Raw genomic sequence first — 16,708 nt, 5'->3', positions numbered from 1 at the left:
TCCCCTTCTGCCTCCCTGAGTAGCTTTGTCCACCTTTGAATTTGTGATCCTCCTGCCTCAGGCTCCCAGTGCTAGGATGGCAGGTGTTGCCCACCATGCCCAGATACATAGTAATTCCTGCCCCTCCTCCAGTCTCTCCTTCCTCAGGCCTGGCCTGTCCTCTCCTCCTCTTTGTACCTTACCCCTCACTCCACTTCTTTCCCTTTCTGGGTTCACAGTCTAGTTTGGGCTCTTTTTATTATGGTTATTATTATTATTATTATTATTATTTTTTTTTTTTTGAGACAGAGTTTCTCTGTGTAGGCTGTCCTGGAACTCACTCTGTAGACCAGACTGGCCTAGAGCTCAGAAATTCGCCTGCCTCTGCCTCCAAAGTGCTGGGATTAAAGGAGCGCGCCATCACTGCCCAGCTAGTTTGGGTTCTTAATGTCCTACAGCCTAAGGCAGAGCCGGGATTGGCTAGGTTCAGGGGCTCAGGAGCATTGTGTGGGTGGGATCAAGGGCCTGAGACCTCAACATCCTCACTTCCTTCTGTTCCTCTCCGTTTCTCCTAACCTTCCCGCATTCACCATCTTCAAAGGCCTGTCCTTCTTCCTTTTTCCCTCCATCCCTATTCCTCTGTCGGCTTCCATCTAGACCCTGTGGCCCCGCCCTCTAGCCCCGGGGTGCTCAGATGCACCACGCCCCTTCACCTCAAGTCTGGGCCTCTTTCCTCCACTGTGTGATCTCCTCCTCCTCCTCCCCTCCCCTCCCCTCCCCTCCCCATGCTGTCTTTCCTGCTTCTTTCCTCTGTCTGTCCTTTACCTCTCCATGCCTTCCCTGCCTCTCCTCATCCTTCTCCTCCTGCCCTTGCTCGAATCCAGGGATGGCCTGCGCCTCCATGGCCCGGACTACCTCCCCTACCTCCTGTCTCTGCTCCTCCCCCGTTACCACATCCTTCTCTTTCCTCCCATTCAACCCCTCCTGTTGCCCTCCTCTCTGTCCCAGTATCCATTTCTCCCTCTCATTTCTCTCGGTCCCTTTTTCCTCTGTTTCCCCTTCTCCTTCCTCCTCTGGCATTTCGGGGCCCTCCTCTTCCTTGTCTCACCAATCCTGGGCCTAGCCCTGCCACGCCCATCCTCCCTCCCCTCCTCTCTACGCTCACAATCGCTTCTCCATCTTCCTCTCCTCCCTCCCTCCCTCTCTCCCTCCCCGTTTCCCTTTCCAATCCATCCTCCTCCCTAGCCTTGCCCTTTCTTCCCCCTTCCCGTCCTCCCGTTGGCTCCTCCCTTTTTGTCTCCTCCCCTCGCCCCTCTCAGGTCTCGGCTCTCTTTAGCCCCGCCCCTCCCTTCCTCCTCTCAAACGCCCCGCCCCATGACCACGCCCTCCGTGGCTCCGCCCCCGCGCCGCAGCGACAAGATGGCGGCGGGCGGCAGCGGGCGCGCGTCTTGCCCGCCGGGGGTCGGGGCCGGCGCGGGCAGCCTGGGTCCCAGTGCTAACGCGGCCGCCGCCCCCAGCAACGCCGCTGCCTGCGCCCCGGTGCCTCCGCCGCCCCCGTCCCCGCCGCCTGGGCCCGGGACTGACGCGCAGGCCGTGGGCGACGAGCGCGACGACGCGGGCCCAGGCGCGCTGCTGCGCGAGCCCGTGTACAACTGGCAGGCCACCAAGCCCACGGTGCAGGAGCGCTTCGCCTTCCTCTTCAACAACGAGGTGCTGTGCGACGTGCACTTCCTGGTGGGCAAGGGGCTCAGCTCGCAGCGCGTCCCCGCGCACAGGTGGGCCGCCGGGACGCGCCCGGACCCTGCAACCCCAGACCCTGCATCCCCAGACCCTGAACCCCACCCAGACCCTGCACCCCAGGAACCAGCACCCTGAAACCCTGCGCCCTACCCGGGACCGTTCATCACAGACCATGCACTCCACCTGGACCCCGCACACTCTAAACCCCGTAGTCCACTCAGAGCCTGCACCCCCCCATTCTGTTCCCCCACCCGGATCCTGCACTTCACCTGGACCCCGCACCCCATGAACCAGCACCTTAGAACCCTGCACTCAAGACCTTGAACTCCACCCAAGACTGCACCTCAGACCTGCACCCCTATCCAGGCCCTGCATCCCAGGATCCTGCATCCCAAATCCTGCAGTCAGACCTTGCAGTCTGCTTGAACCCTTCATCCCAACCCTAATCCCAAGAGCCTGGACTGCACCCAGATTCTTTATTCCTAGATATTGCACCCCAGACCTTGCATCCTAGAACCCTGCACCCCAAGAATCTGCATTCCACCCAGGATCATGTACCTCAGACTCTACACCCCACCCAGACCTTTCACCACCCCTGGACCCTGAATCTGGAGCCTCAGGCTCTTACCTTAGGATTCCTGACCCCTTCACCTGAACCTGGTTCCCACAACCCCCTTCCCCCACAGTGTACTTCCTAAACATGGGAACCTGGAGGTTCTGTTGGGTCCTGCCTGCCTTGAACCTGGTTCTAGGGCCATTTCATTTTATCCTTAGGTTCTGCTCCGTTCTATCCTGGATCCTCTCTGCTCTCTGAATCCATTAGTCACCCCAACATTCCTCCAGCTTATCCAGTTCTAGGGCCCCCTCCGTCCCCACCCATGACCCCTTAGATCCCCTTCTTACCCCATGTTCACACCTCACACCATCTAACCTACTGGCCCCATCAGAGACCCTTGCCTCTTGTTCCTCCAGCACTGGGCTTCCAGCCTGTCTGAGCCATCACCCCCAGACCTCACCATGGCCACGATGAGTTGAGCTCTTTGGGAGTGGGCAAGGGTCTGGCACAGCCTCAGAAAGGATTGAGGCCTTTTGCGAGTTCTGTGCAAGCTGTGGTAGCGTGTACCGCCTGCCAGTGCGGTTCTTGGCACATGACCTTTATGACCATGTGGGGTAGCTTGTCCAGCTTGATGGCAGGAATGGGGAATGTGGACGTGGGTGTGTGTGTGTAGCCCTCTGGGAAAGAGAGAAGTGGTCTCTTGCTGGAGGGGCAGAGGTGAGGGGAAGTGTTGACTCAGAGGTCTCTCACTCAGGTGGGGGCCGGAGCAAGAAGAATGGGGATGTTGTAGCCCCTTTACAGCTTGTGGAGAGTTGGGGGGGGGGGGCTTCACAGGTGGTACGGTGGGCAGTGGAGGACTTGGCTTCCAAGTGGCTGAGGTTTCTTAGTGGTGCTGTGGAGGGTTGCTAAGGGGTCGGCTGCCTGACTTGTTGGAAGGCACCAGAAAGACCCTTCAGGTCCTTCCTTCTTCTGAGCTCTCTGGGCCTTAGTTTCCCTACCTGTGAACTGGACTCATTTAGATAACCCCATCTGGGACTGCTCGAATGTGTTGCCTCTGTATTGTGCTTGTAACAGTCTCTCAGGGTTCAACACAGACGAGTCAGAAGGTAGCTGTGGGGAAGGGCCATAACTCCCTGGGCCTGGCTGCCACCCACCAACCATGTAGCTCAGGGTTGACTGTCAGTGTAGAATCCAGGAGCAACGTGTGTGGTGACCCAGACATGAACTCAGTTACTTCTTGGCTGAGGCAGGAGGACTGCAAACTCTACATCAGTCTGGGTAGCCTAGGGAGATTCTGTCAGAGAAACTATAAAGACTCAGGTGTGGTGGCACAGGCCTTTAGTCCCAGCACTTGGGAAACAGAGGCAAGTGGATCTCTGTGAGTTCAAAACTAGCATGGCCAATAGCAAGTTCCAGAACAGCCAGGGATACTTAATGCCACCCTGTCTCAAAAACTAAAGAAAGAGGGCGGGTATGGGGGACTTTTGGGATAGCATTCTAAATGTAATTGAGGAAAATACGTAGTAATAAAAATATTTAAAAAAAAATTAAAGATTAAAGAAAGCTATACAAGGAAACTGAAGGCTGAGGGCATGGCTTGGGAACCCCCAGTGAATGGCTGAGTGCGGACACATGCCAATCTGGTTCAATGTCCAGCGCTGAAAAGTAAGATTGTTTTAAGGCAGCTGGAGAGTGGCTCTGTGCTGAAGAGGGTTTGCTGCTCTTGCTGAGGACCTTTGGATTCAGCTCTCAGCGGCCACATTGCATGCCTTAAAGCAGCTTGTAGCTCTGGTTCTCAGGGTTCTGAAACCTCTGGTCCCTGAGGGCACTTGCACTCACAGGCCCAGAACTTAAAAGAAAGACTAAAGATTAAAGAACAGCTCCTCCTGGGGGCTGGAGAGCTGGCTCAGCAGTTTAAAGCACTGACTTCTCTTCCTGAGGTCTTGAGTTCAATTCCCAGCAACCACATGGTGGCTCACAACCATCTGTGTAATGGGGTCTGGGAGGATGTCCAGCAGCCTCATGTGGCCTGAACAGACCTGGGTTCCGGAAGCTGGCCTGCAGGACCTATGCATGCCTCACGCTGATGCTTTCCTTGTTTTGGGTCCTGAGGAAGAACCTAAGGGGGTGCGCAGGTAGCCGAGCTCTCTCCTAAGGCATACCCGGAGTCTCTGGATCCCTGTGGTTTCTGACCACTGTGTGACCACAGAAGCAGACAGAGCTACTGTAGTCAGAGTGATGGATGATTCAGAGTAAAGGCTTCTGCGGGACTCCTGGCCATGCTCCATCAAGGTCACAGATGACAAGGAGCTTTTCAGGGCAGAGGGGTGCCAGGCCCCTACTTTGTCTGGGTACCTGGACTGACACTGAAGAAAAGCTCTGTGACACCTGAGGCCACTCAGAAGCAGTGAGACAAGCTGATTGGTGTGTGCCTGTCACCCAGCCTGTGGGAGGGAGGCTGAGGCAAAAGGAGCAAAGATTTATCTTTGGCTACATAGTGAGTTAGAGGCCAGCCTGGGCTACATGAGTCTCTGTCTACAAAACAAAGCAGGAATTGAGAAGACAGATAACTAGATAAAGTTTGCACTGACAGAAAAGCTGGACAGACAACTAAGAAGATAAGGGGTCCTTGGAACAACCTAGGGGTTCAATGAAAGACCCTGTCTCAGTAGACAAAGTAGAGAGCACTCGTGGTGGACCCCAGTACTGACCTGGCCCGCAAATTCATTGAAAGGACCAGACATTAAGAGCTTTCAGCTAGGGTTGGATGTAGCTCAGTGGTGGAGTACTCCTGGGTTCGAGCCCCAGTCTTAAAGAAAATGTTTTGAGCAGCTATATAGTCTCCTTAGCTACTGTTGGACTCGGCTGTAGCCATAGGCAGGAGGACCTTCAATACGAAGTTTTGTTCAAGTGAAATAGTAGCAAAAACCTGTGTGTGTTGTGTGTGTGTGCATCCCCAGTACATGTTCTAATGGTTTTGCTGTTGTTTTTGAGACATGCTGGCCTGGAACTCTCCAGGAGCTCAGGCTGTATGGAAACTCTTGCAGGACCCAGCCTGGTCCTCCTGCGTACTGGAGTGACAGGCCTGCCCTCCGTGCCCTGCCCTTCCGATAGCTTCTGAGGAGCCGCCCACCCACCAGCATTTTCCAAGATGGCTACAGCTCCCACACTGCCTGCTACATGGCTTCTGAAGCCACCTGGGTCCACTTGGGAGCAGTGGGCCTTGGGGTGCGGAGTGCGTGGCTCCTCAGAGTGCCCTTCAGGGTCCCCCTCTGAAGCCACCGCTCTGCACGCCTCCTTGTGGGCAGATCCACAGTTTTGCAGGCTGTCCTTTTTTGGGACACATGGCTTCCCTAGTTGTCTGTCCTGTCTAACTGAGCTGAGGCTGGAGCCCAGGGCCTGTGTCTGCTAAGCACTCACCCCACCTACCACACTACCCACTACCTTGGTATGCTTTTGTTTGGTTTTGAGACTGGGTCTTGCTACAAAGCCCAAGCTGGCCTCCAGCTAACCACAGTTCTCTGCCTTGGGCTCCTGGGGCCTGGGCTGACAGATGTATGCCTCCACACCTTGCTCATTTACTATAGTTTCTTAGGAGTTCATGACAACTGGGAAAAACATCGTTCATTGTATTCTCTTAAACTCCTCTTCAGCCAGGGCTACACAGAGAAACCCTGTCTCGAAAAACCAAAACCAAAACAAAAACAAAAACAAAAACAAAACTCCTCTTCATAGCTGGGCATGGTGGGCCACACCTTTAATCCCTGCACACTCAGGAGGCAGAGGCAGATACCTCTCTGTGAGTTCAAGGCCAGCCTGGTCTACATAGCAAGTTCCAGACTAACCAGGGCTACACAGTATATCTCTTTAAAATAAATAATAAATTGTCTCTGTTTTCAATACCTGTCCTTCTGACATTTTGGAAGATGTGTCAGGACAATCATAAGTTTGAGTTTAGCCTGAGCTGCATAAGTTTTGTCTTCTGAGACAGGATTTCACTGTGTAGACTAGCCTGGGTGCAACACTCAGAACCCTGCCTGCCTCTGCCTTCGAGTGCTGGGGTTAAAGGTGTGGGCCCCACTCCTTTCCCATACATGGCTTTTTACCCGTGTAATAGGGATTTGAACGCACACCCTCTCCACCCCTGGAGCCTTTCTCCCCTCTCCAGCCATCAGACAGTGTCTCTCCGTGCACCTGTGGGATGGGAGGCTGGTCATTTGTCCCCAAAAACTCGTGATGGGGACGCAGGCCTGGAGCAACCCTTTCACAGCAAAGCTGGCCCCTTCAGTAAGACCTTGGGACTTGTGATCACGACACTCTTAGAAGGCAGAGGCAGGAGGATATCTGTGAGTTTCAGGCTAGCCTGGTCTACAAAATAAGTATAGAGTTACACAGAGAAACCCTGTCTCAAAAAGCAAGAACAAAAGATTTAATTGTGTGTGTGCACATGTGTCTTTGTGTATGTGTGTATATATGCGCTTGTGTTCAGGCCTGTGCTCATGTTGTGGGTATGTGTTCATGCGTTCACCTGTCTAGGCATCGGGTCCCTGGAGCTGGCTGTGAGCTATGCTGCGTTCTTTGCAGAGTGGTGTGTGGTCATAACCACTGAACCATCTGTCCAGTCCCTGTTCATCATTTCAGTTGACTTGAGCACAGCTCACTGAGACCAAATCCACTGACACAGTGCAGGCCATACCACTGTCCAGCACTTGCCATCTGCCCAAGGCTAACTATGGAGTCCTCCCCAGTCTCTGGTTCCCCTTCTGGGCCATGTGAGTAGCCTTGTTTCTGTTCATGGCTGTGTGGTGCTCCAGTGTGTAGGTGGAACACACTGTGTCTGACCACATTCGAGGAACTGTTTGTCATGCATGTGTGTTCCTGGGTATCTACAGGAGGGTGGAGGTGGTGTCCTGGGCAGCCCCTGGAACGGGCCACCTCACCTCATTGCTGAGAATCACAGAAGGCCAGGTGGCCAGTGCTGTTGAGAGCCGCTGCGTGGCTAGGCGTCTGCTTTAGGCTCTGCGTGGGAGTGTGGAGGCTTCCCTGCAGGGACTAGGTGCTCCCTAACCAGAAAGAGGCACAGGCAGAGAGGCAGGTTATTCCTGGCTTATCACTGCGTGGGCCTGGGAGATGCCGTGCCGAACAATCAGGTTGCCCAGCCCTCACACAGGGACTGGGATGGGGACAGGAGCTGGGAGGCTGGAGGGTCGTGACTAAGATGTGTCTTTCCACCGTTGGGACACTTCCCAAGGCTCCCAGGTGGGTCCTTTTTGGCTGTCCCAACTCTGCTTCCTGATGCCCAATAGCTTGTGGCCGCACAATCCAGTATCTGCCTCAGTTTGTCCTCAGCCATCTCCACTTTGATTTTATAGTGATAGTAGTGAAATCTACAGGCATACACATACTACATGGGTGCTATAATGCTGAACCACGCCCCCAGCCCCTCACTGGGGGATTCTAGGCAGGGCTCCACCATGACCACGCCCCCAGCCCCCTCATTGGGGGATTCTAGGCAGGGCTCCACCCCTGACCCAATAGTCTTTTCTTTTTCTTTCTTTTTTTTTTTTTTTTTTTTTTTTTTTTTTTGATTTTTCCAGACAGGGTTTCTCTGTGTAGCCCTGACTGTCCTAGAACTCACTCTGTAGACCAGGGTGGCCTCGAACTCAGAAATCCGCCTGCCTCTGCCTCCCGAGTGCTGGGATTAAAGGTGTGCGCTACCACGGCCGGGTGCTGCTTTTCTTTTCTCAGGGTTTCTCTAGTCAATGAGATAAGGTCTCATTGACTTGCCCAGTTGCCTGGAACTCCTGCTTTGGCTCCTGAATAACTGAGGAAATAGAACATCTCCTGCCAGCTCTTAGCTCTGTCTTTGTGACTTTTCATGTTTCCCTCCTGAAGATTCCCACCATGCGGTTAGACCCCTGCTTCCTGGGTGCACTTGCTTGCTACCTAGGGGATGGGAGTGACTGCCTTGTCTGATCCTGGCGTCCTCCGTGAGAGTGAGCCAGTAGTGGCCGGCCTCTCGGCAGGAGGAACCTCCTAAGAGGGTAGATGATGGATCCTAGGTTCCGTGGAGGGTTACATGGCCTTGTCCACCTTGTGCAGGGGGTTCTGATATGGCTCTGCCTTACCCATGGTGCATGGGGCCATCTGCCTAGCCAGGGTGTCCAGCTGGAGAGGCTACTCAGAACCACCCTGTCACCGTGGGGACAACTGGGTGGGGCACATATTCACAGAGCAAGCTTATTCTTATGAACTCAACAGGCATTTCCACACTCATGCATGACAGGGCTCTGGGCTGGCCCTGTGATCATTGTCTTCTCTTAGAACGCGAGCTGTGTCCTGAGCCAAGTCACTGGGGGTCTTGAGGCTGGCCACCATCACCATCCATCATGCCTCGGCCCATCTACACTGCACCAGCTGGAGTGGTCACGGCAGTCACATGACCCCATTGCTTCTCATTTCCTCACAGCACCACAGGCCCCGCTGTCCCCCAAGCTTTAGCACCCTCCCTGAGCTTGTGGCCTCTGACCTAGGCTGTCTAGGCACTGGGGTTTTGTCTGCTTCCCCATGGTGAGAATCAGGTCCCCAAGCTTGTCGCCAAGGCCTAGAGAAATGAGGGTGGGGAAGGGAGTGGGGGTGGTTGGGAGGACACAAGTTCCTGAGAGGGTGCTAGTGCACACCAGTGAGCAAAAGGGCTGAGGGAGGGGTAGGAGGGAGACGCACATAAAGAAGTATAGGCTGCCCCTCATGCTGGCCGCTCTACAGCCTTCTTTCCGGTTCCCTCCTAGAAGGACCCGAGGTCTGGAAAGGCCTCTGCCAGGGTTGGCAGGAGTCTCTGTAGGCAGGTGTGGCAGGGGACACTGGCTGGCCTAGGTGGGGTAGAGTCCACCAGCAGGACTAATGGACAGATACCCTCTCTTCTTACGTAGGTTTGTGCTAGCTGTGGGAAGCGCTGTCTTTGACGCCATGTTCAATGGTGGGATGGCTACCACGTCCACCGAGATTGAGCTGCCTGATGTGGAACCTGCTGCCTTCCTGGCGCTGCTCAAGTACGTGTCCAAGTGTTTCTGACCGTGGTGGGTAGTAGAGTGAGGAAAGACAGACAAACACCTAGAGATGCCTGTAGAGCCCACCCAGGGCAGGGTGCTAGAGCTTTCCTGGAGAAGAGACAGAGTTTTTAACCTCACGGCTTCTTGGAGTACTTTATGGGAGAGATGGCAGTGTCCCAGCACTCAGGCCCCACCAAGTCCAGTTCCGGGGGTTCGACACCCTCTGGCTCTTCAGGCCACACTCTTTACACAGTGCACATACACACATTGTTTTTAATCTTTTACAAGAACACTTTTAACTTTGTTGTTTTGAAATAGCCTGTATCCAAAAATGTCAAACGTGCTATGTGCCATGCTTAAGCTGTGGTGCTGAGATGGAATCCAAGGGCTGGTGCCCACCTAGCCCGTGACCAGTGTGGTGTAGATAACCATGCTGTCCCCACTGGGGCCTGAGGTCCATCAGCCTGCGATTTACCCATGAGTGCCTACACTCAGCCTTTGTTAGCTCAGGGCGGCCTGCGCGTAGGCATCTCCTGGGTGACAGCCTGGCCTTACCAAGGGGCATCCCCAGGTCAGCAGACAACAGACGACAGATGCCAACTCTAGGAGGTTCCTGAACAGTGCTTTGCAAACCTGTGGTGCCTGGTCAAGCGGAGTGGCTGTGGTGGTCACTCTGTCACAGTCTGTGTCTCCTGCAGGTTCCTGTACTCAGATGAAGTGCAGATCGGGCCAGAGACAGTGATGACCACACTGTACACGGCCAAGAAGTACGCAGTGCCCGCGCTCGAGGCCCACTGTGTGGAGTTCCTGAAGAAGCACCTGCGGGCTGACAATGCCTTCATGCTGCTCACACAGGTGGGTGTGCTCTGGGAGGATACAGCAGCTTCCAGACTCTGCGTGGGGCACATAGGTACCTGTGTGACCACACTGAGGCTGGAGGCTGCCACCTGTCCCCAGCTGCTGGTTATCTCTCCTCTCCTCTCCTCTCCTCTCCTCTCCTCTCCTCTCCTCTCCTCTCCTCTCCTCTCCTCTCCTCTCCTCTCCTCTCCTCTTCTCTCCATTCCTTTCTTTTTTCCTTCTTTCTTTTTTCTTTTTGTTGTTGTTTTAGTTTTGGAGATGGGGTCTCACTGTATAGCCCTGGAACTCACTACATAGACTGGATTAGCCTGAACTCACAGCTCCTCCTGCCTCTGCCTCCCCAGTGCTTAGATTAAAGGTGTGCTCACCACGCCACTCTCATGCCCTGGGCCTTTGCTTTAGTTTTTCATTTTGTGCATGTGTGTGTGCATGTATCTCCAGAAGACACCGGCCTTCTCTCATGCTGGAGTTCCGAGTGGCTATGAGCCACCAAACCATGGGCTGGGATCTGAGCCAGCTCCTCTGCACTAACCTCAGCCCTCTGCCTGCCCTGGAGTGCAAACTAGGCTACCTGTGTTTACTACTATGTGTGTGAGCGTGGGTGTGGCTCAGGCCCATGTGCTGGGCAGAGGACATTTTTTTTTCGAGACAGGGTTTCTCTGTGTAGCCCTGGCTGTTCTGGCACTCACTTTGTAGATCAGGCTGGTCTCGACCTCAGAAATCCGCCTGCCTCTGCCTCCCGAGTGCTGGGATTAAAGGCGTGCGCCACCACCGCCTGGCGCAGAGGACATTTTTGCATGAAGTTCTGTCCCTACCATTGGAGTCCTCAAGATGGAACTCAGGCTTGGCGGCAAGCACCTTTACCCACTGTGCTATGTCGCTGGCCTCTAGCCAGGTACTTAAGTGTGTACAGGATCCTCTCCTGAGCTGTCTCCCAGGCTCTTCTGTGGCTTCCATTTCTGATGTGTGTGGATGCAAGAGGAATCCTTGAGCTTTCTCTTTTAGAGCTAAGTTCTGGGGGTGGCCTCACATCCCAGGCTTGGTGACACCATTGTCACCTGCTGGATGCTCAAAGCCTTGTTTCTGCAGTGGTCTCCTGATGCCCTCCATCCCCCTGCCTCAGCCTCCTTGTGCTAGGGTGTCAGATACCCATGGCTCCATGCTGGGCAGACTGGTAGTGCATGTGGTGACGGTGCTGACCTCTGCTCTCTCTAGGCACGGCTCTTCGATGAGCCCCAGCTGGCCAGCCTGTGCCTGGAGAGTATAGACAAGAACACAGCGGACGCCATTGCTGCCGAGGGCTTCACTGACATTGACCTGGGTGAGTGAGTTCAGCGCATGCCAGTGTGAGGCTTGCACAGGATGGGAAAGGGCAGGGCTTGGGTCAGGTTGTAGATTCTGATTTGAAGGTGACAGGAAATCCACCTCCTGAGTGACGTGACATAGTGGACCTGGGTGGCACAGACACAGTGGACTTGGTAGCAGGCCTTGGCCTGTGTCTGAGGACTTACCCTCCTATTCTGGGATCACTGTGATACCTGCCTAGGGAGACTACCTGGCCCTCTATGGTACCATCTGCAGATGCCTTTAAAAGGCCCTTGTGGCTCTTGCTAATGGCTTTATAGGCAAGATAGTTTCTGAAAAGCTACTACATTGTTCCTGGGTCAGAACCAGAGTAAATAGTTACAGGATATTGGGATGCACACCTGTGATCCCAGTACTCAAGAGGCTGAGGCAGGAGGATTGCTGTGAGTTACAGACCTTCCTGGGACTCAGCTGACTTGGTGGCGTGCTTGACTGGCACTTGCAAGCCCATCATCCCCACACCCAGAGGTCAGGCAGGAGGGCCGGGCTCAGTGCTACCTTGGCTACACAGTGATTTCCAGGCCAGTCTGAACTCCATGAAACTGGGAGGGAGGGAGGGAGGGAGGGAGGGAGGGAGGGAGGGAGGGAGGGAGGAAGGAAGGAAGGAAGGAAGGAAGGAAGGAAGGAAGGAAGGAAGGGCGACGGTGCTTAGGGAGGGCCATGTGCCAATAAAACATCATTGACAAACATCGACAGAGGACTGTGATTGCGGAGCCCTGGCTCTAAGGTGGATCCCATGTGGGGCGTGTCTGCACATGGCCCTTACAAGCCCGGGGTTCACAGCCTCTCTCTACCACAGACACGCTGGTGGCAGTGCTGGAGCGGGATACCCTGGGCATTCGTGAGGTTCGGCTCTTCAATGCAGTCGTGCGCTGGTCTGAGGCTGAGTGTCAACGGCAGCAGCTTCAGGTGACACCCGAGAACAAGAGGAAGGTGCTGGGCAAGGCCCTGAGTCTCATCCGATTCCCCCTGATGACCATCGAGGAGTTTGCCGCAGGTAACAGACTTGAATGGCGGCCACTGCTCCCACAGCCCCGCCTGCCCACCAGCGCCTCTGACCCACACCCATCAGGCTATGGCTTGAGGATACTGCCTGAGACTCTGGGGTCTCCAGACATGGGGGATGGGCAGGCCGTGTCTTATCAGCCACTCAGGATTCAGCTTTGGGCTGGGACTCCGTTGGTAGATGAGTTGCCCAACATGCATAGGTTTGGGGTCGGCCCTGGAAAGGCTTTAGGAAGCTGCGGCGCGATGAGACTGGCTGTGAAGTAACCCGCTTCGGCCTAGGAGCCTGTGCATGGACAGGCAGGGTACAAGTTCTACCCAGTATAAAGCAAGGGTGTTCTACGGCAGAGGTCTAGAGAGACTCACACATGTGGGAGTCTACCAGCCCAAAATGCCAGGCAGAAAGATATTGTGGTGGGTCCCAGGAAGGAGGCACCCCTCTACTTAGCCAGGTCCTGACAATGAGATACCCCACCCTGAGGCCAGGTCCTGAGTCTGCCTTCCCTTCCTGCTGTCAGCCAGCCCTCTGCCCGCAGGCCCGGCACAGTCAGGCATCCTGGTGGACCGGGAGGTGGTCAGCCTCTTCCTACATTTTACTGTCAACCCCAAGCCGCGTGTGGAGTTCATCGACCGGCCCCGGTGTTGCCTGCGGGGCAAGGAGTGTAGCATTAACCGGTTCCAGCAGGTGGAGAGCCGCTGGGGCTACAGCGGCACCAGTGACCGCATCAGGTGAGAGCTTGGCAGTTTGGTGGGGGCGGGCGCGGGGGGGGGGGGGTAGGTGAGACCCTTGTGCGCAGCAGAAACTGCGCATGGGGGAGGTAGGTGGGAACGGAGTGGGCAGCAGGAACTGCGCATGCGTTAGATGAGGCTTTGGTCCAGAATGGGCAATGTGACGTCCCCACAGCTCCAGGTTGCTCCATGGCCATTGTAGCTGCTCAACTTTATGGGCTCAGGACATTGTTCCACTCAATTCCTTCTGCAGGTTCTCGGTCAACAAGCGCATTTTTGTGGTGGGTTTTGGGCTCTATGGATCTATTCACGGGCCTACTGACTACCAAGTGAACATCCAGGTAGGTCACCAGCCCCTTCCTCGAAGGTCCCTGGCCATGCAGCCAACCTGCCTCCTGGCCACACCCACAGCCTGGTGCCGTCCCATCCCCTGCATACCATACGAAGGCAGCCACAGCTGGACCTCCGATGCACCCTGGTCCCACACGTGTCCCATCAGGCTTTTTTGCCATGCCCCCGCCATACCCATCTTGAGAGCATGCCCAAGTACCCAGGCCACGTCCTCATCAGTCCCTGTAGCCTCTGCTTGCCCAGCACAGACCCTGGCATCTGAGCAGCCTCTGTCCCCAGATCATCCACACGGACAGCAACACAGTCCTTGGCCAGAACGACACAGGTTTCAGCTGCGACGGTTCTGCCAGCACCTTCCGTGTTATGTTCAAGGAGCCCGTGGAGGTCCTGCCCAATGTGAACTACACCGCCTGTGCCACGCTGAAGGTGGGGGGGGGGGGCGCTGCACTGCAACCCAGGGCTTGTTCCTGGTCCCTGCGGGCTCGGGCTGTGGGTGCCTCTCTGTTAGTAGTAACAGTCCTGGGCATCCTGACCTCACTCTGCCTCCCACCCACCTCCAGGGCCCAGACTCTCACTATGGCACCAAAGGTCTACGCAAGGTGACCCACGAGTCTCCCACCACGGGGGCTAAGACCTGCTTCACCTTCTGTTACGCGGCTGGGAACAACAACGGCACATCTGTGGAGGATGGGCAGATCCCTGAAGTCATCTTCTACACCTAGGCCATCCACCCAGGTCACCCTGGCCAGCCATAGGCCTGCCTCCCTCCCCACCACCTCCCACATCATCATGGAAGGGGCTGCCTGTGTCCACAGTGACAAGTGTGACCGCCTGTCCCAAGGCACTGAGGAGGTGGTTAGGCCATGGGCTGGGCCCCGTTGAGACAATCCTTCAGTCTTGGGGGACAGAGTGGGACTAGCCTTGGATGGACAGAGCGTGGTGGGTCGCAGTCCCTGAAGCTCAGGGCAGCAGGCCAGCTCCGAGCCCTGGTGCTGCCCTGCTCCTCCGTTCTCTTCAACTGCACACTGCAATGCATACAAGCCCACACTCAGCTGGAGCCCGCGCCGGGCCTCTCCTCCAGCCAGTGGTCTGGGTTTCATGTTCCTTTTCTTCTCCGCTGCTCCCTGGGAGGTCCCAGGTCCTGACCTGCGTGCACTGCTGCCCCCTGAAGCCCTGGCCTGCTGGGCATGTACACAGAGCCACTGGGAGCTCTGCCCCAGGGTAGGTGACATGTGGCCGTGGTTCCTACTTCTCACAGCAGCGCAAGTGCCCAGTCAGCACTGTCCACCCAAGGCGGACAGACTCCTCACAGGTGTGCTCAGCAGAGCTCAGCCTTGAGCCTGCAGACCCATCAAAATGCACTGGGCACCCAGCTGGCCTGATGTGGCTCTCCGGGGGTACCACAGAACACCCCTGTACATACCACAGCCCTGGCCCTCTAGGCCACCACATCACCCCATCCAGTGATGTCCCAGAAGGCGCAGTCTCCAGTTTGGGGTTCCACTTCCTCATATTTCTGTACCAGTGACCTCCTGCCCAGAACCCATCCCAAAGCCATGGGAGGTGTGCCCTCCACACTGTGTCCCCAAATGATTTTTTTTTTAAATAAAGGAAAACATCTGCCTTGAATCATCGAGTGCTATGTTGTCTGAGTGTTACATGGTGGCTGAGAGGCGGGCGTCTCAGCCACCCACACTGTTCCCTGAGGACACCTTCGCAGTACCAAGAAAGCAAATAGGCAGCCAGGCTGGCTACCAGCCAGATGTGGTCTGCCATCTTAGGCCCCAAGAAGCAGATAGCCTAGGGTACATGACACCTGGCTGGGCAGTGGTGGCTCACGCCTTTAATCCCAGCACTTGAGAGGCAGAGGCAGGCAGATCTCTTGAGTTTGAGGCCAGTCTGGTCTACAGAGTGCCAGGACAGCCAGGGCTACACAGAGAAACTCTTGTCTCATACCAAAAGAGCTAAAGAGATGGTTTAGTGATTAAGAGTGCTTGCTGCTCTTGCAGAGGACCTGTGCACGCACACATGCACACTCAAACTTTGCTTTTTGAGACAGGGTTTCTCTGTGTAGCCCTGGCTATCCTGGAATCCACTTTGTAGACCAGGCTGGCCTCAAAACAAAACAAAGCCCCAACTGTTTTAACTGCATTCATTGTACGTGTGCTGAGGCCGGAGGACAGCTCGCCAGTTTTCTTTTCCCACTGTGTGGGTCCTGGGGATGCAGATGCTGTTACTGCAGGCTGGCAGGAAGCAACAGCTGAGCCATCCTGCCTGCTCAAGTGGATTTTCTCTTAAATTTATGTTTGTGTATTGTGTCAGCATATGCCACACTATGTGTGGGTACACATGAGGTTGTGAATGGTGACTGGTGTTGAAAATAGGATTCGGGGGGCTGGTGAGATGGCTCAGCAGGTAAGAGCACCCGACTGCTCTTCCGAAGGTCCTGAGTTCAAATCCCAGCAACCACATGGTGGCTCACAACCATCCCTAACGAGATCTGACTCCCTCTTCTGGTGTGTCTGAAGACAGCTACAGTGTACTTACATATAATAAATAAATAAATCTTTAAAAAAAAAAAAAAAAGAAAGAAAATAGGATTCGGGCTGGTGAGATGGCTCAGTGGGTAAGAGCACCTGACTGGTCTTCCGAAGGTCCAGAGTTCAAATCCCAGCAACCACATGGTGGCTCACAACCATCTGTAATGGGATCTAATGCCCTCTTCTGGTGTGTCTGAAGACAGCTACAGTGGTACAGTGTACTTACATATAATAATAAATAAATCTTTAAAAAAAAAAAAAAGATTCAAGTCTTCTGAACCTGTAAGCACTCTTGACTGCCTGACATTTCCCCTTATTTTCTTAAGGAAAATTCTCCCACTTCCATCTTCCCTTCTCCCAAGAACCCTTTAAAAATCATTTTATTTATATTACAGCCGATGTCTCCAGACACACACTAGAAGAGGGCATCAGATCCCATTACAGAATGGTTCTGAGACACCATGATGGTTGCTAGAACTGAATTCAGGACCTCTGGAAGAGCAGTCAGTGCTCCTAACATCTGAGCCATCTCTCCA

The 16,708-nt window shown here is 54.8% G+C and overlaps 1 protein-coding gene and 1 long non-coding RNA gene across 3 annotated transcripts; one reads left to right on the top strand and one right to left on the bottom strand.

Annotated features, from left to right (window-relative positions):
- Positions 1-1,389: 1,389 nt before the first annotated feature.
- On the top strand, positions 1,390-15,261 carry Btbd2 (BTB (POZ) domain containing 2). 2 transcript variants are annotated; one of them, NM_145361.3, is made up of 9 exons: positions 1,390-1,754; positions 9,205-9,324; positions 10,023-10,179; positions 11,398-11,503; positions 12,347-12,544; positions 13,089-13,281; positions 13,535-13,622; positions 13,912-14,058; positions 14,193-15,261. In NM_145361.3, the coding sequence occupies exons 1-9, from the start codon at positions 1,399-1,401 to the stop codon at positions 14,352-14,354; spliced, it is 1,527 nt and encodes a 508-aa protein (NP_663336.3). In that variant the 5' UTR covers positions 1,390-1,398; the 3' UTR covers positions 14,355-15,261. The 2 variants fall into 2 exon arrangements, with proteins under 2 accessions (NP_663336.3, NP_001366013.1); NM_001379084.1 differs by having other exon boundaries at positions 13,071-13,281.
- On the bottom strand, positions 8,390-13,311 carry Gm51810. The gene is made up of 2 exons (XR_003949020.1): positions 12,314-13,311; positions 8,390-10,217 (listed from the first exon to the last, which is right to left on the bottom strand). It is a non-coding gene; the product is annotated as a predicted gene, 51810 (long non-coding RNA).
- Positions 15,262-16,708: the final 1,447 nt, after the last annotated feature.

This window comes from Mus musculus, chromosome 10 (assembly GCF_000001635.26).
Source record: "Mus musculus strain C57BL/6J chromosome 10, GRCm38.p6 C57BL/6J".
Lineage (NCBI taxonomy): Eukaryota > Metazoa > Chordata > Mammalia > Rodentia > Muridae > Mus > Mus musculus.
Note: the sequence above shows the minus strand (reverse complement) of the source record. Positions and strands in the feature narration are given on the sequence as shown.

Bases quoted from the DNA above. Each gene is read 5' to 3' on its own strand.
- Btbd2 (NM_001379084.1), top strand. From the start codon at position 1,399: ATGGCGGCGGGCGGCAGCGGGCGCGCGTCTTGCCCGCCGGGGGTCGGG. The intron at 13,282-13,534 runs GTGAGAGCTTGG...TTCCTTCTGCAG, and splicing joins GGCACCAGTGACCGCATCAG to GTTCTCGGTCAACAAGCGCA. The intron at 13,623-13,911 runs GTAGGTCACCAG...CTCTGTCCCCAG, and splicing joins ACTACCAAGTGAACATCCAG to ATCATCCACACGGACAGCAA.